The sequence below is a fragment of the Peromyscus californicus genome, unplaced genomic scaffold (genome assembly GCF_007827085.1).
Source record: "Peromyscus californicus insignis strain IS unplaced genomic scaffold, ASM782708v3 Scaffold_6__1_contigs__length_162567912, whole genome shotgun sequence".
Lineage (NCBI taxonomy): Eukaryota > Metazoa > Chordata > Mammalia > Rodentia > Cricetidae > Peromyscus > Peromyscus californicus.
The window spans coordinates 152,201,647-152,225,864 of NW_026294584.1; the positions used below are offsets into that span (position 1 = coordinate 152,201,647).

General features: G+C 41.1%; 1 protein-coding gene across 3 annotated transcripts in view; it reads left to right on the top strand.

The window, feature by feature from the left end:
* Pik3c2g (phosphatidylinositol-4-phosphate 3-kinase catalytic subunit type 2 gamma) overlaps positions 1-21,915 on the top strand; it is a 326,663-nt gene extending 304,748 nt beyond the window's left edge. For all 3 annotated transcript variants that reach the window (XM_052721754.1, XM_052721755.1, XM_052721756.1), the window contains 2 exons: positions 10,105-10,230; positions 20,710-21,915. In XM_052721754.1, the coding sequence (XP_052577714.1) occupies positions 10,105-10,230; positions 20,710-20,862 (279 nt within the window). In that variant the 3' untranslated portion in view covers positions 20,863-21,915. The remainder of the gene's footprint in view (positions 1-10,104; positions 10,231-20,709) is intronic.
* Positions 21,916-24,218: the final 2,303 nt, after the last annotated feature.

The following is a 24,218-nucleotide window of genomic DNA, read 5'->3' on the forward strand; positions in this document are numbered from 1 at the left end:
GATGAGCCCCTTGATTCATTGGTCTCCAACCTCCGCAGTGATGGGCTTGCAGGGGTGAATCACCACACCCTGATTTTTATGTAAAAGTAAGATCTGGACTCAGGTCCTCATGCTTGGGCAGTACACACTTCACCCACTGAGCCACCACCCCAGCACCCAGTCTATTGTCTTTAGCTTTATTAGATATGGTTTATGGTTTCATACCTTGTAACTCAGTACTGATTATTAATTCTAACATGTTTGTCACACAGTTGGGCTATTGACACATACACATTACATACTGATGTATTTATTTCAATCGTGGAAACAAGACACTAAGAACAGGATGTGTGAGCTTCTGAGGTACATAGACAGACAACTCTGTGGATGCCTGGAAGTACTCACTTTGCCCTTTCCAGTCTGGTTTCTCCCTACACTGACAAGTATAGAGCAGAACACATCTAACCTTTCAATACTTGCTTTTTTGAATAACTTCTCAATTTAACATTGCATGGTCATCTCCTACTTGTGCCCTGTCCTTAGGACCTGGTAATAGAAGTCAAGAGCCCAAAGATTCGGAATCACTTGGGCAGTTCAATAATTTGAAAACAAGAGTTTAATTACAAGCTAACCCATAAACAGCTCATCAACCATTTCTATTGAATAGATTCTAAAAAGTAATGAAGTTTAAAACCCCACTTCTTCATGTTATTAAAACTGAGGAGGAGCAAACCTTGATGAGTTCCACACAACGCTTCAGTGACGTAGTCTGTGGCTGTGATTAGAACTCTGGGTCTTCAGAAGCAATTTGATTGATATGTATTGAGTCAAAAAAGGTGTTTAATCTATCAGAGTTCGACTTTCTGTGAGCTGTTAAAGACGTTAAGTTAAAGGTACAGTATTTTTCAAAATGCAATCATCCCTTGGTTGGAGGAACCCCCTGAAAGTCCTAATTCCCTTATATTAAGTGACATAATTTTGCAGGTAACCTACACAGAAATGGCATATATGTAAGCCATCTCTAGTTTGCTTATAATGCTGACTACAGTAAGTCTATAGAAATAGCTGTTATGTTACATTATTAGGCAATAATCATGAGTAAACATGTAGCATAGACACAATTTAAAAGTTATTTTTTATCTGTAGTCAGTTTCATTAAAACTGCAACCACAGGACCCACACACAGATGTAGAAGACTGACTGACGACTGACTCTGTGTGTGTGTGTGTGTGTGTGAGTGTGTGTGTGTGTGTGTGTGTGTGTGTGTGTGTGTGTGTGTGTGTGTTGCATGCATGTGTGCACACACGTGAGCTGCTGAGGTGATCATATCAGCGAGTTGCTTATGTCTTTGAAGACACTGGAGAGATGACTGTGCAGTTAAGAGCACAGCACTTACCGCTCTTGCAAACGACCAGACTTTGTTTCCCAGAAGCCACTTTGGGTGACTCACAACTGCCTGTAACTCCAGCTGCAGGAATCCTCCGGCCACCACATGCACATATCCACATACAGGCACACACATACTTGTAACTTTTAAATGATAATAAATAATTATTTTTTAAAAGAAAAATAACAAAATACACTGGTGTTTTGACTCTTTTATCATGGACCACACAAAATGTTAAGTATATGATAGTTAGATTTTTTTTAAAACTATTTTTAAGAATAAGTCTTGAAAAGTATCTACTAATAATATGAGTCTGTGAAAGGCTTAAATTAGTGTGAAATGAAACAGAAATCATCCTGATTTAATTCATGAAAACCTAAATCATTTCATTCGTTGACCAACACTCACAGGTTAGAAGGATGATTATATATTTAAGTAAAGCGGAAAGGTGTAGATGTAACCAACCTTCTTATTAAATAAGAAACACAGAACCAATGCAAAGAAGAAAGCCAAGAGGTCAGAGCTAAGAGCTAAAACCTTACCCTTCCTCCTGCGGTGGTCCTACCTCTCCGAACCAGAGCTACCCCTGTGTTAAAGTCTTTATAGAGAGTTCCTGTCCTGCCTTCTCATTGGTTGTAAACCCAACCACATGACTGCCTCCTCACAGCCTGTCTGTATAGGCCTCCAGGTTTTCCATGATTGGTATTGATTAAAGGCATGTGTATCCAATAATGGCTGTATCCCTGAACACACAGAGACTTACCCAGCTCTGCCTACCAAGTGCTGAGATTACAAGAGTACACCACCACTGCCCTGCTTTCCTATGGCTTGCTAATAGCTCTGACCCCCAGGCAACTATATTTATTAACCTACAAATAACATTTTAATACAAATAAAATATCACCATAGAAAGGAGTCCCAAGCACATCTGTCTTACACTTCTGCTGTTGTGTGTTGCACACCAGCTAGTCTGATGACTGACTTGGACACAGACATTATGATTTGTCAGGCACGTAGACAGGTGAGAAGATGTTTTTATCACATTCTTTTGTTTCTGGCATCTATCTCAGGCTTTAAAAAAATCCCATCGTATTTTAATCACGGTCAGTTGATTTCCATTGAAGCTTGTATTAACCGATGATTGGAGGCATTTAAGTTAAAAATGATGGAAAATTCTCATAAATTATTCATTGGAAAGATAATAATGGATTAAATACAATTAAGTTTTGAATTAACGTAATGAAGGCTCCAAAGTGTCTGATGACTTTAAGGCATCTGCAGCCTCATCACTCTTCCTATATAACTCAATCTAGAAGCACTCTGAGTGATTTTACTTTCTTCATGAAGGCTCATTTATATGAGGCTGTGGTTAGACACAGGTTCTATAGAAAAACCTCTAATGAAGTAAACAATACCAACTTGTGTGTTATTTTAAGAAAGTGGTCCAGGACCAGCAAGGTGGCTCAGTGAGTAAAGGCACTTTCTGATTAGACCACCCACCCAAGTTTGATCCCCAGGACCTGTATGATAGAAGGAGAGAACTGACTCCTTCAGGTTATCGTCTGACCTCCACATGTGTGCCATGGCATGCAGGGACACATACATACACACACATAGATGTGATAAAATTATAAAGCGAATGTTTCAATCATAGTAAATGTTATAGGACAGCTAAGGAACTATTTTCAGAAGGTGTGGAAAATAAATATCTTGCTCACATTCAAGACCCTGATAAAAATACTTAGGGGTCAATGGCATATTCTGCCATGTTAGGTAATGTTATTTATTTTATAAACAACTTCAATTGTGGAGATTTGTCCTGTTGTTTTGTCTTCTTTTTGCCAACATGTCTCTTTATCCTCCCACTTTAGATAATTAACTGTTTTTCTAGACACTTTCACTTCTTGTGTTCAAGAACAACAGTATTAGTAACATGGGAAGCCATTTGAAATACTCCCTGCAATCCAGAGCAAGAAATAAAGGCAGAAAATTAGTATATTCAATTATTCATGCAAGTAAAATGAGATCAGTTAGACATCAACATTGTGAACAAAGACTAATATGCACGCACATCTTTTAAATTCAACTGCATCGCCTATACTTCAGTCTTGAGTTAAGGAAGAAATCATCCCACTAGTAAATTCTAAGGTCATCTGAAACCCTTCGTTCTATTCTTTTAGACTAATGGGAAACTTTTAAAAAATTATTTATGAAGGGTGTAAAGGGGTGTGCACATGTGTGTGATAGTGTGTATGCCCATGCATGCATGTGTGGAGGTCAAAGGTCAACGTCAAATGTCTTCTCCAATCTTAGTTTTTGAAACAGAGTCTCTCCTTGAACTTGGAGCTTATTAATTAGCTATCTGGCTAGCCGATCCCACCACCCTCCAGAGTCCATCTCCTAGCACTGAGGTCACAGGCATGTGTCACAATGCCAAGTTTATTATGTAGGGTTAGGCATCTATACTCAGGGATATATATCCATATACTTGCCAATAAGCACTTTACCCATATTGTTAGCCTCCTAAGATTATTTTTTAAATGATTCATCAGGTATCACTAAAATCCTTTCAATACCTGCTTATATTAAATTTATGGAATATATAATATTTTCCAAATACTGTAAGTGAAGTATTGCTTTTTATTATTTTTTTAATTTATTGTTGCAAAGCAGTCTCATGTAGCTTAAACTAATCTCAATCTCAAGATCCTCCTGCCTCTAACTCCCCAGTGCAGGAGTTACAGATATGTACCATCACACCTAATTCATAGAAGCAGTGATTTTTAAAACACTGAAGCTTTGCTAACAGGACCACATATGCATATTTAACAAAACAGTAGCAAATATGTTTGAGACATTGATCTCATCTGTGGAGAATAGTTAGTGTTTATGTGAGTTCTCCCTCTGCCTTCAAATAGGGCTCTCTGTGAGGTATCTGTCCAATTAAATGTGAGTACTACAATCAATATCATGAGAATAAAGGAGCATGTTTATTTCTTTCTGATTTATCCTTCTACTCCACAAAAGAGACACAAAGTGGAATTTGTAGAAGACTAAAAGAGGATACAAGAATATCCCACAGCATACCTTTCATTCAGTTCCCCATCTAGATGACCATGCATTTGCTTTTAAAACTATGATAAACACTGTGGCCAAAATCAACCTGGGATTTATCTCGATTTGAAATTTAAGGCCCATCACAGTGGGAAGCCAGGACAGAAACTCAAGGAAGGAACTCAAAGCAGAAATTGAAACAGAGCACTTTTCAAGGCTAGCCTGGTCTACAGAGTGAGTTCCAGGACAGCCAGGGCTACATAGTGAAACCCTGTTTTGAAACAGAGAGAGAGAGAGAGACAGAAAGAGAGAGACAAAGAGACAGACAGAGAGACAGAGAGAGAGGAACAGAGAACATGAAGCAACATAGCTTATTAACTCTCCATGGTATGCTCAGTTTGCTTTTTTATGTGACCCAGGACCACCTGCCTAGGAGTAGAGCTGCCCCCAGCTGCCTGGGCCCACCCACATCAACCATTAATGGTGAAAATGTTCCCAAAGACTTACTACTGGCTTGATAAGCAAACTGCCATGAACATATCTCTGAAAAGACAATGACCCTCAAGACCTCCAAGCAGATCCTCAGGAGGGATCTGAAAAGAAGGTATTTTTAGCACGGAAATGATAGCTCTATTCACATCGTTCCCCTGAAGATCCTACAGTGCTTCAAGACACAGGCTTCAGCTAATGCTGAAGTAACTCTATGAGTTACTTTCCTGAAAAAGAATGGGACTCAGTTACTAGCCTTGCAGTCACTTGCAGCCGTGGTGTACTCGTGTATAGTCCTGAAGTAGTGAGCTACACTGCACAGCCTAGATGTCCAGTAGGCAATACCATCTGGTTGTGTGTAAGTTCTCACTGTGAAGAACTTCGCACAATGCTAGCCTCACCTGGAAGGTTCATGTCTCAGAATGCATCCTCACACATGTCTGCCTTTGATGCTACTGCCTCCCAAGCACTGTTAGGGAGAATGTTGGAGTAAAAAAGACATGTCTGTTTAGAAATAAAGAGAAGCCAAATTTTAAGTAAAAATTTTAAGCTTTTCATTTGAGACTAGACGAATATACAGATGGAGTTAGGTTAAATGTCTCCATCAGTTTTCCACTGCTATGGCAAAATGCCTGGTATGGTACGGGCTTATTTGGACCCAGGGTCTGAGGGGAGTTCAATTTGTGGTCAGCTGGCTTCTCTGTGCCTGGGCTATGAGGAGGCAGAGCTTCCCGGTCAGGAAAGCATGGAGGGTCAAAATTTCAACAAGTAGCAGAGGGAGAGCAAGTGTAACACTCACAGGCGTACCCCCAAGTGACCCACTTTCTCCAGCTAGGCTCTGAGACATGGAAGTTTCCAGAACCTTCCAGAATAGCACTGTCATATGGTGACCAAGCTTTGCATACATGAGCCATGAGGGGGACACGATAGGATTTATGAAGAAGTAATAGAAAAAAAGCGCAAAGGAAAGGGGAGATGGGTAGAATAAGAGGAGGTCTTCTGGTGGAGAACTTCTGAGCCCCTAAGATGACAATACACATGGGAAAGGCTTTGTTGTTGCTTGTTCGTTTTATGAACGATTTCAAATGCAAGCCTGACTATGTAGAATTTAGAGCTAGGATGAACAACCAAGACTAAGTTGATAAGGCTTCACGTTACCTTTTGAGCAGTTTCTAAAAATATCAGCCAAAATTCTCAAAGAAAGGAGTTGTGCTACTTCACCACAGTCCACCGTGAATAGAGACAGTCTCCCCATTGCTCAGGTAGAGTTTGACCTTTCTCCAGGCCTCTGTTCAGTCTTTGCCAAGGTCAAAAGACAATCAGTCAAAAACAACAAAAATAAGATCCTAAGGTGAGAGGTAGACAAGTCAGAGTTGTATAATGATTTTAAAGAAAAAGCTAATTTGCATAAACATGAGGGCAAAGAGCAAATTGAGAATTGCTGGATGAAGAGGCAGCTGGTGATGCCTGTAATAAATTATTTGAGATCCTGAAGGAAGAGGATGCAATGTCAGAAAAAAGAAAAATGGATGCTGAGAAGACAGCTACACGGGAGGGAAGTTTCTCTACAAGACCAAGAAATCAATGTCTGCACTTAAAGCTGTTAAAGGACAAGGGGAGCCTGCTGCTCACATTTACCACACTCCTGGCTCACACTGAAACCTGTGCTGTTCTATCGTTCTGAAAACTCCAGAATTTTCAAGGATCTTCTCAAGGACGTTGACTTGGAAATAGAAACCAGAAGCTGGACTAGAAACAAGAAGCACTTGACGGAGGCTACTCCACAAAAGTCTTTTACAGTTTGGTCACTGGAGTTTATTCTTCAGGCAAAGGGGAAGAAACCCTGAACATCTTGAGAAGGAAAGTGATGTCGTCAAATCAGTTTGGGAGTGTCAGTAAATAAGCCAGTGAGTGATACACAAAGTGAAGGAAGGAAACAGGTAAAAGGAGATTTAAAAAGGCTGGGCAGATGGCTCCATCAATGAAGTCCTCACTTTATATGTAAGCATGAGGAGAGGACCTGAGTTTGATTCCCAGTCCCAGGCACAGTGACACACACCTGTGTTCCCAGCTTCCTGGTCAGCTAGCCTAACCATGATGAGTCACAAGATCAGTGCAGATTCTGTCCCCCAAAATCAAGTATTTAGAGAGCAATAGAGGAGGAAACCAAATGTCCTCCCCTGGCCTCCACCCTCTATCCACCACACAAACATGTGTACACATGCATCAAAAAAGGAAAATACCTCATTGATGTTTAATCTCTTTGATATATTGGAGCTTAAATACTATGATATAAAGTTAAAATAGCATAGTCCAGAGCAGTTTCAACTTCCAGCTCCATGGAGTCACCACTATGTCTTCCAGTAGAAGCATTTCTCCCTTGGAAAACAATCACTAGGCCAACAGAACATAACATCTGGGAACAATAAATAAAAACATTACAAAGGGGTCGCTGGTATCATGGTGAGAAGTCCCACTCCTTTTTCACCCCTTGAGCATGAGAACTACGAACCTGGTATGGAAGACACACAGTTCTATACATTGGATGCTACATAGTAGATGTACCCCCTGCTGGAGATACTTTCCCAACTCTGCAAGGCATTATCTCCTAGCTGGAGCAGTATCTGAGTCTTCAGAAGGCCATTCAGCCACTTTATAAATGACAAGTATCTCAGGCTGTTTAGAAACATGAGAAAAAGGAGTGGATTCCATTGTTTCACTTCTTTTGCTGTTGAAGTGAGTCCCTTGATCAGGAGTAATGTTGCATGGAAACCATGGTGCTGTATATGAATCCTTATCATTCTATCTATACCAATATGAAGGGAACATTGCCCTCCCATTAGTGGAAGTGGTCCAATGCAATATCTCTGCTACCAGGTAGCTGCTTGCCTTAGGGAATGGTACCTTCTTCAGGGTTCAATATCCTTCTCTCTTCTTAGCACATTGGTCACACTGCCATGAGCACAACCTGGTATTAATGTGAGGCTTTTCCTAGGAAGACACAAAACACGTGTCTACTCATCCCAGACACTCCAAAGGAAAGGTTGCACCAAAGTCCAACTTGGTACAGTGGTGAGTTTTTACTGGGGTTACCTGCAGGAGCATGGATGGCTCAGATGCAACGGCATCACTAAAAACCTTCCCCACAACATGGGTAAAGGCCCATGAAATTCATGTCGCTGGAGCTCTCTGTGTCACTTGTAGGTGGCTCTGTGGGTCCAAGAACCTCTTGTCAACTACCTTGGTCAAAGTTTCCTTCCCCCACACTCATTTCCTGCTTTTATAAGAGTAGTGGGGGACCGTCTTGAATCTTGAAGCTTTCCCACACGTGTGAAGTTTACTTCCTGGGCCTCAGGAACCTGGCGGCCTCCTTCCTTGATGGAATGTTACAGTTATGAGTAAATTACTATGCAACGCTTGGTCAGCTTGGTGAATGGAATCTTTGTTGCTGAGCCCTTAAAAATGTTCATCACATCCACCATGCTCACCTTCGTCATGGGCCCATTGGGAAATGGAAGAGGTGGTCGGTATAAATGGATTGGGTCATCATTACGCACTTGATTATTAGTCTCCTACTCTGATGACATCATTCTCAGATGACAATTTCCGCAGACCACAAATACTTCCATAGCTTTTTCCCCAAAAGTACCCTCTTCACAAACCTCTTCCCCAAATTTCCCTTCCACCAAGTTTGCAATCACGTTCTTTCCAAGTTCCTGACCATGCAGTCAAGCCGCTGGCTTCAGCCCATGAGCTGGTACATAAACACATCTGGCCATTATGAAATTTGGGGGTAGAGATGGGACTCAGTGGCAGAGCACATACTACACATACAGGTCTTAGCGGCAATCCCCAACAGCAATAAAAACTCAACAGGAACTCTCCTGCTGCCTGCTGCAGGAGATGAAGTCTGAGTGTAGACAAAGGTCAGGGTAGCAGAGTTCAGTACTTTGAACATTTGGACCAATTCATATAACTACCCGGGCCACCAAGAATGTGTGAACAACATTGTATTTTAGAGCATTAAATAATATTTGTTGAATATTACATTTCAGTAAATAATCATAATAAATAATAATAATAAACCCTCAACCCCTCATATTTAATTTTTAAACCATCTTTCAATTTAAATCATAAGAATACTTCTCATTGAGTTCTTTACTAAAAGTCCATCTCACCATAACCACAATGATAGGATCCATTTACTTCAAGCCATTTTGTTTTTGAAGATGGTGGCCTCACTCTACAAATGATAAATAAATAAATAATATATAAAATAAAATAATAATTAATAGACTTGAAGAAAAGGCAGATGTTGCCAAACAATCTGTAGCTGCTGGTCACACTTTTCTGAAAAGGACTGATAGTCTAGCGAATAGTTTCCATGCACTGATCGCTGCTCTAGATGGTATGGGAACTTAAAAAAGTCAACACTGGAGACTGCAGGGGACAAGGTGGTAGGAGGGGTCAGAGGGTCACAGTTAAGCATTGCTGTCCAGGCAGCCCCTTCAGCAATTGCTGCTTCACTGAAGACACTGTAATCTAATAAACTTGACAGTCACCTAAGTCATAAATTAATTGTAGCCATTTCAAATCTTGTGGGTGTATTCCATTATATGTCTGATTGCTATGTTGATCAAACTTCATGAGAATGGGATGTCATCATAGATGCATCCAGATCATTAAAGGCTCCATCTCACTGTATGGGCTAATATGTGTTAAATTTGATTTTTAAAAGATTCCTAGGTACTGTACATCCTCCCAAGGTATTTAATTCCTATCTTCATTTGTGACTAACATTCATCTCTCTGTCAAAAAATGCAAATTTAGATTTCACTCTAAAAAAAAAAACTGTAATTGATGGACTTTTGAACTCTGTTCTCTCAATTGACAATTTCAGATAGAAAATACCTTTGACACTGTGGTTGGAATTATTTTTGAATAGTCAAGTACTTTAGTTTTTTCTTTCTTTCTTTCTTTCTTTCTTTCTTTCTTTCTTTCTTTCTTTCCTTCTTTCTTTCTTTCACTCATTCTTCCCTTCTTTCTTTCTCCTTTTCTTTCTTGTTATTCCTCCTGATGAACCAGACTAGGGTTCATAACTCCAGATCCCTCCTCTTGTCTGGCCACTTAGTATCCAGGTATTTGTTTTCTTTGATAGCGACACCATTAATATTTATAACCACTTTCCTTTGCAGCATCTCCCAGATGGCTCTGCGCCCAGTGCACATGTTGAAATTTATCTTTTACCACATCCCAGTGAAGTTCGCAGGAGGAAAACAAAGTCCGTTCCAAGATGCACTGACCCCACTTATAATGAAATTGTAAGTATGAGTTATCACCTGGCCAAGTAGTTTGTATTTTTCTTACCAGGTTTTTGTTTGGGTTTTTTTTTTTTTTCAGCTTCACAACCAAATAGGGAGAATTTTCGGTAATTGGAAGCATTGTTCCATACAGGAGTGATGTTGCCCAAAATAGTCCCAGCATTCTGAACAGTGCTCTAGATGCTATGGGAACTGGAAAGTACAGACTCAGCCGTCAAAGTTCTGACAGGCCATCCTCCAGCAGTCATGGAAGGCTTGTTTTGCATACTAACACTTTCCCTGACTCCATTGTATTTTCTCTACCAAGTTCATCTTATTCTTTTAAGTCTTATTCTGGCGCACTTGATTTTCCTTACCTAATCATTTTATCACAAGCTATTGTGTGAAGAACAGTGAGTCTCATAAAATCTCTTTTGACAAAGTGAAAAAGAAAGCAAACATACAAAACACAAATCAAAGCTGCAGCATGCTGCAAACAGCAGATCCACTCTCTGGGTTTCTTGCTAAATCCACTCCCTGCATTGGTTATCTTGGACCTCATCTTTCCTGACCCAATTGTTTACCTCTTTGTTCTTGCTGCATCGTTGACCACACAGTCTCCTCATTAATCTCTAAAAACAAAAGCATCTTCCCTTGATGTTTCAGCTGTTGTTTGTTGGGAGAGTCTTACTGTGCAGCCAGGGCTTCACACTAGCAGGTATCCGCCTGCCTCAGCCTCTCTGTGTGCTAGGATGACAAAGAGTGTTGACTCCTATCTCAGCCTTTCTGAGCAAATGTCCCTTCCCTTGCTACCAGCTGCAAACTCTCCTGCCATTACCTCATACGCGCTGTTCCAGTCCTCGGGTTCCTCTTCACCCTTCAATACTCTGTTGTGTAGCTTCTCACCTTTACTGGTAGGGCTCCACTCAAGCTATCAGCAGACTCCGAATGGTTAAATCCAATGGGTGCTCAGGCTCTTCCCCCACTGCAGGAGCAAATTGGCAGTGAGGTACCTTACAAACCACTCTTGTGCCTCCAAGTTCCACCTTTTCCTAATTCTCTTCTGTTTTTCTCTGACCATCATCTTGTTTTCATTTGCTGCCATTCTTCCTCTTAAAATGCTGTTTGCTGAAGTTCCACAGTCCACCCTGGCCTGCCTCCCCGTCAAAAACAGCCCTTGCTAACCAAAGGTTCTGCATCTGGAAATTCAACCAACCTCTGATGGAAAAAGTCTTAAAACTGTGGGTAGCATCTCCAAGTTCTTTTCTCTCAGTATGCTCTAAGAATCACAGTAACATGCATGATTTTCTTGAGGAGTTATGAATGAGCTGCAGATGATTACAGTACCCAGGGTGAGGTGCACAGGTATACCTAAACACTGAATATTTTGTTCCCTTGACACCTGTAACATGAATTGCTATATGGTCTTAAAAACAGACACCCTTTGGTTTGAGCATCCTCGGGAGTTCCGGAGTCAGTCTCCACTGGACACTGAAGGATGGTGACAGAGACACATAAAGTCTGGATACAGTCATGAGTTTTCTATCACCATCTCAGTATAAGCTGTGTATGTATTGATTCCTCCACACCCCAGCTTCTCATATGACCCAGGATGGCCTGGAACTCATTTTGTGGTCAAGGATGACCACGTACCTCTCATCCTCCTGCCTCCACCTCAAGTGCTAGGATTACAGGTGTGCAAACCACACCTTTTATCTCTCATGGTTTGACCTGTCCCCTCGTCCTCATTGCTGGAGCATGACATGTGAAGTTCTCCTGGGCTCTTAGAAGGCAGGCTTGCTTCTTTGCCATCTCAAAAGATGGCTTCTTTTTGGGAGGGTAGGGGGTTAGTTTTCATTCTTTGACAGCCTCAAATATATATATATATATATATATATATATATATATATATATATATAATGACTCAGTGTGTCTAATTAGTACACTCTGCATGCACATATGTGTGGGGCTATCTACAGAGTGATCACACCCCCAAAGGGAAATGACTCCCCTATCCCAGCAGCCCCTCAGATGGGGGTGGGGCCACCTGAGCCCCTTCCTCATCAGTGTTAGAATGTTGACCGGCTTAATTATGTGAAAAGTCAAAGAACACCTTCTAATGGCACCTTCTTCTCTCTCACGCACATGTTCAGCTAAGCACAAAGCTGTGCCTCTTCTGCTAGAGCACTGTCAGACTTGAATCTGGTCTTCTTTTCTTGGTGCAATTCTCTCTGAGGTCCCTGCCTCTCTAGCCATTACAGAGCTGTTCTCCTACTCCTCTGGAGTGTTGATTCTTTGTTTTGAGACAGGATCTCACTGTGTAACCTCAGCTTGTCTAGAACTGGCTACGTAGACCAGGCTGGCTTTGAACTCACAGAGATCTACCTGCCTCTGCCTCCCAAGTGCTGGGGTTAAACGCATGTACCACCATAACCGGGTCTGTTAAATAGTTTTATTTAGTCTTTTACATTTCTACCTAGAGTGTTATCTAGACACACTTATTACTCATCCATTTAAATTATTTGAAGGTTCCTTACTGCCAACTGATGACCAAAATTTTAAATGTGGCATTCGCATCCCTTAAATTTTAACTCAGTAATTTTCTTTGGTTCTCCTGTGGAAGAATAGCACCAAGTGTTCCTTTCTTTTTTTAGATTTGTGTGCAGTTAGCAGAAATAATTCAGATCTCAATGCCCCTCGAGGTCTTTCCCCCGTGTAATAGCTAGCATAACTGTAGTTTGTATGGACACCAGGAAATTGACATTGGTATGACCCAAATAGCTCACTCTAACTTTAGCATCCCCAAAAACCCCTTCTGTGGATGTAGATATCTAGCTCTGAGCATTGCTTGAGTCTCATACTTGATCCCACAGTCAAGGCACACAGCAGAGCCATCCAAGGTTTACAAAGACCACCTTACTACAGCCACAATTGTCTGCCTCTGACTGCTGCTGGATTTCTATCCCTATGAATTTATCATTTTAAATGTTACATGAATGGAATTGTACACTTTATAGCATTTGCAGTTGGCTTTTGTGTCATGGCTGTGACAAAATACATAGAAAAAGCAGATCAGGAGAGCCTTGTTTGTTGGAGCTCACAATTGAAGGATGCAGTCCATCATTGTAGGAAGACATGACAGCAGGCACTCCAGGCAGATGGTCATGGTGTTGCCCACATTCAGGGTGCATCTTCTTGAAATTCCTTCACTAGCATGTTCAGAGGCTTGTTTCCATGGTAATTCTGAATCCCATCAAGCTGGCAACCGAGATTCACTGTCAAGCCTTTTTTAGTCACTGTAACTCCATACTAATTCACTTAAATAGTTGTATATGGTGCTAATGACCCACTAAAGCCAGTCATCTCACTCTGCCCTTCTCTGCTGCTGTGACCTGTGAATACTGGCACCTCCAGCTCTTACACTGCTTTGTACCCTTTAGACCTAGAATGTAAATTTCCTGAGAATAACAGAAATGTCTCTTTTCATATATTTAACACTTGGTGACTTCGAAAAGGTATGTCTTTAAATAGTTCAGGTAGGTTTATAAGTGATACTATATGTGTGTGTGTGTGTGTGTGTGTGTGTGTGTGTGTGTGTGTGTGCAAAATGTATATAAAGCATTAGTGTGTATACATGCATGCCTACAAGGGATTCTCTAAATTAGTAGCGATATTTTGATGTCTTATTATTCACAATAATGTCCACTCCACTCATAGCTAAAGATACACATCCAGCAGTATGGAGTCTATTTCCTTGAATATAAGACACTTGACCTCACTGTCAAGAAACTTTTCAGAGACCCTGTATCACAGGATAAGAAGAGGACTGGAGAGATTACTTGGTAGTTAAGAGCACCAGCTGTTCTTGCAGAGGACCCATGTATAGCTGGAGAGTTTCTCTCCAGCTCCCACCAATCCCCGGCAGTCCCGCAGCCCACTTATAAAATAAAAACACAGACACTTACATTATTTAAACTGTTTGGCCTAATGGCTCAGGCTTCTTGTTACCTAGTCCCTATATCTTAAATTACCCATTTCTATAAATCTATACCTTGCCACGTGGCTCGTGGCTTACCTTTACTTTACATCCTGCTCCTCATCATGGTGGCTGGCAGCGTCTCTCTGCCTCAGCCTTCTCCTTCCCAGAATTCTCCTCTCTCCTTGTCCCGCCTATACTTCCTGCCTGGCTACTGGCCAATCAACACTTTATTTATCAATCAATCATCCACAGCACCCATGTTTGTGTCCCAGCACCAACATGATGGATCACAACTGTCTGTAACTCCAACTCCAAGTGATATGACATCCTCTTTTCTCCTCCATGGGCACTGCACACATGTGATACACATATGCATTCAGGCAAACACTCATACACATAAAATATTTTTAATCTAAAAATAAATGGATTAGGTGAATGGTGCCCTAGGGAACAATATCTGAGGTGGTCTTCTGGCTGCCACATAAACAACATACACACACACACACACACACACACACACACACACACACACACACACACACACACAAATCTATAGCTATTGCAATAGAAAGAAAAGAAGGAAGGAAGGACTCAGTCTCCACCCTGCAATTTAGTGTTTGCAATCTAAGGAAACACTTAATAAAAAGTCACTAGACAGTCAGTATTATTTTAATAAGGTGGAAGTTAATTCATCAAAAGCTCAATGGATTATAAAATCAGCAGTAAGTACACATGCATGAAGTTTATTTTATAATTCTTGCTGTGGACATAAATTTTCTGATGGCTTTGAAATAATCCTAGGTCTTCCTAAATCCATGGCCTGGTGATTCAAAATCACTACAATTCCTTTAGGTAGCTGAAGCCTGCCTAAAGCACAAATAAGCAGTATTTGTATTTTGTACACATTTTAAAGGACAAACAAATAACGTGCGTGGAATCCAAACCAGCAGAAATCTGAAGGAATGTGAACATCAGAGAGTAGATAAAGACTGATCCAGGGACAGTGAGAGGCCAGTTGAATTTAGAGAGCCACAGGACAGAAATAGGTCACAAGATTCTAAGTTTTCTCATGTCATGTTCTTCATCTGTATCAATACAGCAATGCTTATTATAAAAGATACACAAAATGTACATTTAACTTGACATCTGACTTTATCTTCTCTTGCCCTCAACTGCAATATACGATCCAATTTCTATGATAAGGCTCTGCTTTATTTCTGTGCATCTTCAAGGGCACCCTAATAGATGTCCTTAGTAAGAGACCCAGTGCTTATTAAAGAGCTCAGAGGCCAATCACATGGCACCCATGGGTTTTAAATAGCTTTGCTCTTCCACCTCATCTAAAGCATGCTCATTACATCAGTCGCTCACTACAGCTGGGATTCCTCAAACTGCCAAGACCTTGCAGCATACTGTGAGGTGAGAGAAAAAGACATTGTTCCCATCTTTGATCTTTGTGTACATCTCTCAGAAACATAGGAAGGAGATAAGATGTTGCATATCGATGTCTTACCACAATTTCACTGAAGTAATTCTTCCTTTTTTTTTTATTCGTAGGTCCCTCAGAGGGAGGGCTAGCTAGTTCAAGGACTTGGTCCAGTGGCAGAGGCTCCACCCTTCAATGACCAAAGCTGTGCTCCAGGGCCCAGCTTGTCTATTTGACACTTCCCAGTGTGCATCTCAGCAGGCTTTGCCAGCAGTCTCTCTGAATTCCTGTCTTACAGAAATCCCATGGTGCATCTAGGTCAGAGCAGGCTGCTTAGGGCGCCATCCTGACAGCTTTCAGAAACAGAGCTGTGTGTGATTCTAGACCTCACACCATTATTCTGTGTGCTCAGCTACCTCTAATATCTGGTTGAAAACTATCATTGTTAAGGGATTCATGTAATCAATAATGAAAGTAGAATCTCTACCCTGTAACAGAATTACATGATTATAGTCGAGGTGTTTCTACACTGTCCTTTTGGGGGGTATTATACAGAAATTCTAAAGGAAACACTAGAAAGGACGGGACAGGCATGTTACGTGCTTTACCTGCCTAAAGCTCTCTTGCAGAGCAGAGTACCTAACCAAACGAGTGGTGAAGGTACATGGACAATGCTTTAGGTCTAGTCAGCAAGCTGGAGCCGTTGTTACCTATTCGACATCATCATTCTCTGTCTCCTCTCTCTCTCTCTCTCTCTCTCTCTCTCTCTCTCTCTCTCTCTCTCTCTCTCTCTGTATCTCTCTCTACCTCTGTGTGTGAATGTATGTGTCTGTCTGTGTGTATACATGTGTGCTTATGTGCATGCACATCTCTATGTACGTATATGGAGACCAGAGGTCAGCATTAGGTGTGTCCTTCCTCAGATGCTGTATTTTCACTAGCTTTGTTTGTTTGTTTGTTTGTTTTTGAGACAAGGTCTCCCAGAATGTAGGCTAGGCTGGCTTCAGATTTACAAAGATCCTCCCTCCTCTGCCTCTGCCTCACTTCCAAGTCCTGGGATTGAAAGACATGCACCACTACACCCTGCTACACCTAGTTTTTCTTCCCATGGGTTCTGAGGCTTAAACTCTGGTCTTTGTTCTTTGCTGATGAGCTATCTCCCCAGCCTCAACTCTTCTGATGTTCACAAGATGATAAAACTTGTTCAGTTATATACTACAAGTTTCAGAGGATTGATCCACTATAAGACAGTACTCCCTTAACTTTCTGTCACCTACAACACTGCAATCATCTTCACAAGAGGACAAAGGTCACCAAATGACACTGTTTCAGGATACATCTTTTCATTAAATGTCTGGTGCGTGTATATGTAAAAGATATTGAAACCCAGAGGACACAAAGTTTATTCAGTCTCAGATGTGACTGATGCCAAAGCCCAAATCCACTCCACCACAGGATCCTGTCTCTCTCGCACTTCTCTGTTCTCAGGTGTGCTGAGCTGCCTTTCACCCCTGCCTCCCTGATAGTCTTCCCACTAGCATGGGCACACTGATCTCCTTTTTATTCCTCTCCCACCACACTCATGAAAATGCTCTTTAGCAATATATATTAGGCCCTTGTGTCAAATAATGTCCAGTGAATGCCTGTGTATGAGCTAATAGATACCCATTACACTCAAAGCTTTCTATTTGAGGTACCAATTCCAAGCCCACAAATTCTGTATTTGTCAGAGGAACTGAAGACTTGCCTCATGCTTATAGGTAAAAATGTATGTATATACTATAAAACTTAATTAAAAGAAATATTTATTCTTTATTCCATTTGTATCAAGACATACTAAGTCATTTGATGAAAACACCACGAAGAATATATTTATCTGTGTTCTTCTCTAGCATGACCCATCAACTATTCATTGTATGGTAAAAGAGTATTAAAAAAAAACACAGCACTATGGGTGCACAGAACAATTAGGAGCTGCTATATACCATCAATGCTTTAACTTTGCTCACTTAAAGGAAATGATTTGCATGACTGAGGAAATGTTAAATCTACCAAGTAACATAGGATTTGTAAGTCCCAATGTTTATATTTGGTGCAGGAAAATAATAAATTTCACTTCCCAAGTAAAGTCACTTCCCAAGACTTCCTACTTTTCTGGGTGCATCTGGAAATCACTTGTGTCTGGAAGAATATTCCTCAGCCAAGTGATGAAAAAAAAATCCCTCTGCTAGTGTATTTGATGGATATTTTAAGTTGATTTATGAGTGTTGAATATTTGGCATAAAGCTTGCATTATTCTTTCATTAATTCTTTTCCACAGTGCTGCAGGTTAGTGTTATTATTAACACATGCAAAAGTTCACAGCTGATGACAGATTCGTGTGAATATGTTATTGCTGTATTTTGTTGAAAAATTCTCCCTTTAGAATTGACTTGTCCAATTCACAGAGTCCTTGAGCTAGATCTTTCCCACTGCTTGGGATTGTACCACCTCCCCCTCCCCACTATCATGCCAAAGGGCCCTTCATCTATTTTCTCTGCAGGACAGACAGACGAGGAAGTCATTGTTGACATGTTATAGGAAACAAAGTGGAGAACAAGTCAGAAAGTTGAAGGTGGCCACTGTGGAAGGACTGGGGAGAGGGGGTGCTTTCCCTGATGTTCTGGATGGATTTCTGGGCACTGAGCATCCAGCTACAGTGAAAGAACATGAGTTTCAGGGAGTAAATTTGGGAGTGTTTGAAGCATTCTCTAAAATCTTTCATTATCCCTTTACCCCAGGCCTGGCTTGGGATACTTTGAACAGAAATACTAGAAAACTGAAGATAATTTTCCATGTGGAACTGAAGTAAGATTCTGCAAGATGAAGTAGCTGGATGAGGAGACTAGATAACGTTGCATTCCATGTCCCATGATTTAGTTTTTACTTGCTAAGTAAATTTTTGTCTAAGGCAGAGAACAGGTTGATCTTGAACTAAATGTCATTGATAACTTCTATTTATTCAATATCAGGAAAGAAATCACAGGCAAACACATGCTCAGCAATGGATTACCTTTGGGGCCTCAACCAGTGATGACATCAGGGATGATAAAGGGATGTCAACACCTTGAAATTGTTCAGAAACCCTATCCCCAAGCACAGAGGAGGCCACAGAAAGTCTGGGGACTTTCCTCTCAAGCTGCCTCCTATTTTGCATATACAGAGAACCCTTCCTTCTGCCTTGGAATGTGGCTGTAAATAGCAAACCTGTAGCACTGTGTGAAACTCCTTCCTTTCAATGTGTTCTAACACGTTTCCCTGACAACCGTGTTGGCTTTCCACTCAAGGCCTCCATTCCTTTCACGTCTCATAACTAACATCTTCATCCATACCTCACTTCCAATGTCTCTTGGCCTCAACAAGTCTGTAATTGTCATGACTGTATGTCCTGAATATTAGAAAGCAAAGTCGAACAGGCCCCATTGGGGAAAAAATTAAATCACGTGAACAATTGTTTATTTATACATATTATACAAGTCATATCTTTAAAAAGAAAAACAAGTAATTGCATATATAAAACCAGAAGAACATCAAAATGTTAACTGTGATTATCTCTCTATGGTGGAAAGGCAGATTTTTTCCTTTCTTTTTTGTTTTTGTTTGTATCATAAGTATTGATTGAATAAACATATTTTTTATAATCAAAAGTCATGCAGTTTTAAGTAAAAGAAGTAATCAGAAAATGATTCCATCACATGTGCAAGAAAATACTACCTTCTTCATTCAAGCAGCACAAGGAAAACATATGAACTGGCCTGTCTTTCCCCACAGACCTGCAGCACTGTGTGGTACCCAAGCTCCTGTGGCAGTCAATAGATCCAAGGGTGGTTAAAGGCAGAGAGTATTTGACCGTATTCCTAGTGAATAATTGACAGAATCACTGAATTTGGAGGGGGAAATTTTAATGGAATCAGTAACTGTTAAGATTCTTGGAGAAATAGTCCATTATAGTATTAGACCTAGGCTCTTCAGGGTTAACATTGGAAACAAAATATTTTGACATAAGCCTATTGTCTCCAGGGTATCAGATGTTAGCATCATTTTTAAAATTCAAATCAGCATAGTGATATATTGTGCACCCCAATAAAACTTATCTGGGGATCAGAGGACAGAGCCAACCACTAGATTAGACATAGAGGCCAAACAGTGGTGGCACATACCCTTAATCCTATCATGCGAGAGGCAGAGATCCATCTGGATCTCTGTGAGTTCAAGGCCACACTGGGAACAGATTCAGACAGTGTGACACACACCTTTAACCCCAGCACTCGAGATCTCATGTCTTTGTTTGGAAGGCACACACGCCTTTAATCCCAGGAAGTGACATGGCTGGGTGGAGAATGGTATGTAAGGCATGAGGAGACAGGAACTAAGAGCAGTTCAACTGAGACCCTCAGGGGTGAGGACTCAAAGGCTTTCAGTCTGAGGATTCGTGGAAACAGGATCGGCTGAGGAGTTGGTGAGGTGAGGTTGGTTGTGGCTTGTTCTGATTCTCCGATCTTTCAGCTTTCACTCCAATATCTGGCTCCAGGTTTTGTTTTGTTTTGTTTTAATTATAAGATGTAGTTGGAAGTTTTCCTGTGTCCCAGCCAGTCAGTGGTTGAAATAAATCTCTCGCACTCACATCCCCCCAAGTAAATACACAGAAGCTTATGTTAATTATAACTTCTTGGACATTAGCACAGGCTTATTACTGACTAACTCTTACACGTAAATTAACCCATAGTTCTCATTTATGTTTAGCCATGTGACTTGGTACCTTTTTACAGTTCTACCTTGTCATCTTGCTTCCTCTGTGTCTGGCTGGCCACTCCTGACTCAGCCTTCCTCTTCCCATCATTCTCTTTGTCTGCTTGCCCCATCTATACTTCCTATCTGGTTACTGGTCAATCAGCATTTTATTTATCAACTAATTAGAGCAATACATATTCACAGTGTACAGAAAGACATCCCACAGCAATAAGACCTTTTAAGATTTGTGTTACAAATCAGTACTGAAAAGAAAGATGCATTCAATCATATCTGATTTATATGTTCCTTCTCTTTCCATTTTCAGGTGGTGTATGATGAAGTCTTGGAGCTCCAAGGCCATGTCTTAATGCTTATTGTGAAGAGCAAAGCTGTATTTGTGGGAGCAATTAACATTCAACTCTCCAATGTTCCCCTCAATGAAGAAAAGTGGTACCCACTAGGAAACACTATTATCTAACCAATGCCATTAGCATATGCATTATTGATTAAGTACTTGCAAGTTTTTAATTTCTAATTCCCTCTATCACATAAACAAGATATCTTTCTTATGGAAGATAGCAGAGTATGAAGGACATAAGGGAACCAGATCAAAATCAGTCTTTTTTAGTTATTTTTTCTCTATTCTTTCATTGTTTCCCTATCATAATATTCACCATGTAAAATTCCATATACAAAATAATGAAAGAATGATTAATTTTAATATATGTTTTGAATCAAACATAGGTGCACATCTTGTCTTAATTGCTTGTTGTAGTCAAAATTATACTTTCAAGATGTTTTCTAAAGAATGACAGCTAGGAAATGCTCATGAATGAATTTGAAAGCTAAGAACGTCTGCAATTGATTTAAAACTTAAATATGTGTACAACCCACATGTCTAGTCATGATCATATTTATTGAGAGAATTGGTGAACACCTGCCATGTATTATAATTTTTCTATCAAGAAAACTAAGATTTTTCTATTATTACTTAGATTTTGTTCTTTACCAATGTATGTGTGTGTATGTAAAGGCTTTCATTACTCTCACCCCTCACCGTATCTCAGTTCCCTCCCACTCCTATCAACAACCACTCCTCCCTACAAATTTCTTTCCCATATTCATGTAGGGATTTTTTCTTTTTGAGACGGGCATCTTACTACATATCCGTAACTGGCCTAGAACTAGCTATGTAGACCAAGCTGGCCCCAAACTCACAGTGGTCCACTTGCCTCTGTCTCCCTACTGCTGGGGTCCCAAGTCCTTGGATGTGGCCTGGAATTCTTAAGTTCAGCTCTTAGAAGGATTTCCTTTTGATATCAGTTAATTCATTATCATTGTTTCTCCCAGCCATGATCATGTTCACACCTTAAACCTTTACTAATGCCCAAACCCAAAACGTCAGACCTTTGAGTTTACTGTCAAAACTCCTTTTCATTTGTTAAATATCGTCATTGCTCTTGAACCTTCCCCTGTGCTCACCATGGCCTGACTAGATAATCTTACAGAGTGTTGCCTGCAGAGCAGGCAGACCCAGGGTTGTATGCCTTCAAAATGATCAAACTGGACATTTAAAAATTAAAACATCTGCCTTGTAAATGGTCATTGGTTTTATTTCTTTAATCTTTATTTGCTTCATTAAAACAAGGAATTCAGATTGTTTTGTTTGGTCATTTATATAATCATATAAACATATGAAAGCCTCTACATTTAGTCACTGAAAACTACATCAGTGACTTATATGAGCCAACAGGGTCTCACTAAAATGCATGATGGCTCCATCCCAGAAAGTCATTAACATTGTGAGCAACTGCTCTGTTGCCTCTTACACTGTTCCCTGTTCTGTCTTATGGACAATGGTGACACACCCTCTCTTCTGCTGAAACCTCAACATCTTCTCCCTTTGTCCACATCCCCCCCCCCCCCGGGGGAATTTCTTTCCCACTTGGACTCCATCAAAGGAAACTTCCACAGTCTTCCAGGGCTGCCCCCTGCCTGCAGCACTAGCAGCTTCTGTGGTTCACCTCCCTACTGGAAAAGAGTGATGGGTGCTTCTCCCAAATCAGTCCCCAGCTGTGCGCTTGACACAGCTCCTTAACCACATCATCCCAACACTCTGCTCCTCTTCACGGTTTTCAAATGGCTGTCTCTGCCTTCTGCGGTTTCTGTCTTCCAATGTCCTTCCATGCCCGTCAGAGGCAGCTGTTTGTCCCACCACTTCAGTGAAAACCTCCATGCAGCTAAACCCAGCTCTCTGTTTCCATCTCCGGTCTGATCTCTCCCATCAACAGGATCAGGGCACTCAGTGACTGCTGTCCACACACTCTCTTCCAGTGACTTCTCACACACCTTCCATGCTCTTTTTGAAACCTTGGCCTGTTGTTCTCATTCTCCAGCGCAAGGGTCTCGTGCCTCCAGGAGACCCCTGGGCTGCAGTGACCCAGGCTCCCTACTCAGTACTCCCTTCATCCCTCCCTGGTAATGGTCTCATCCATTCTCGAAGCTTTAAATGTTATCTGAATGCTAATGGTTCCCAGCTTTATAACTCCGTCCGACACTCTCCAAACTCCAGCTGCTAGTGTCCAATTGACTGCTAAATATCCCTCTGAGTATCTAATAAAGATCTCAAATTTGCTGTCTCAAAAACAGAGTTTCTAATCTTCTTCCCCTACATGTCTTATACACAGTGTTTCTCTTTCTCTTGGTTAATAATAAGCCTACCTTTCAGGTGTTAATAGCCAAAAAAATAAAGCCCTTGAATCATACTTAACACCTCCTTATTCTCTCTCTCTCTCTCTCTCTCTCTCTCTCTCTCTCTCTCTCTCTCTCTCGTGTGTGTGTGTGTGTGTTCTAGTCAATTAAGAAGGCCTATTAGACCTATCTTCAAACTACATCCCAAGTCCAGTCACTTACATTCTTTTCCTACTTCCTCTCTAGTCCAAGTTCCTGCTGTCATCTTTATCGTGGGTTACCACACATGCCTTCTACACAGCTCCTGGTTTCTAGGAACCCTCACCCCTTACATTCTCTTCCCAACACCCTGGCCTCTGGGATGCTGATGTCATTCTGCTCTAAACTCTGCGGGGGCTTCTAATCTCAGAGAGAAGCCCTAGCCTTTAAAATAACCTAAAAGGCCCTATTGCTGACTTCTCCACAGCTGTCTGTCTCTCTGATGTTAACTTTCGTTGTGTCCCTCTATCCTCACAGATCAAGCCCATGGCCTCCTTTCTGTCCCCTGGGCACCCGGGCATGCTTCGTCCTTGGAATCTTTGATCAGCCAACCCCTTCTTCCAAAAATGGTTCTTTTGGCTGCCATGTCCACTTTTCTGACTCCCACACATCCTTCAGATCTTGAGCAAATGTCTCCATCTCTGTCAAGCCCATGCCATGACACTATAGTGACATAGCACACTGTGCTATCCCCAGATACACACCAGGTCCATCCTACTCTACTCTGCTTCTGTGGACATTGTGAATATTCACTTTTCATTTTACATCTTATTGATATCTGCTTCCCTAAGCCAGGTTTTAAGCCCTAAGTCTACACCAGTTTTTCTCATTGACAGTACATCCTCAGACAAAGCAAAGGGGAGCTCTTACCCTGGTGTCCTCACTGTGGAGAACCCTGCCTCCTCTAGACATGACTATGAACCACACCCAGAGCCTCATTCCAGACCAGCCTTGGTACAAAGATCTGCTAATTCTCTCGCCAGGCCTTTTAACTCCTCTCTGGATCTGCTCACCTCCAGTCTGACTGTACCACCAGAATGAAAGGGCCCAGGAATGACCAAGGGAAAGCTGGATATGATGTGAGTGTGCCTGTTGAGTGACCAC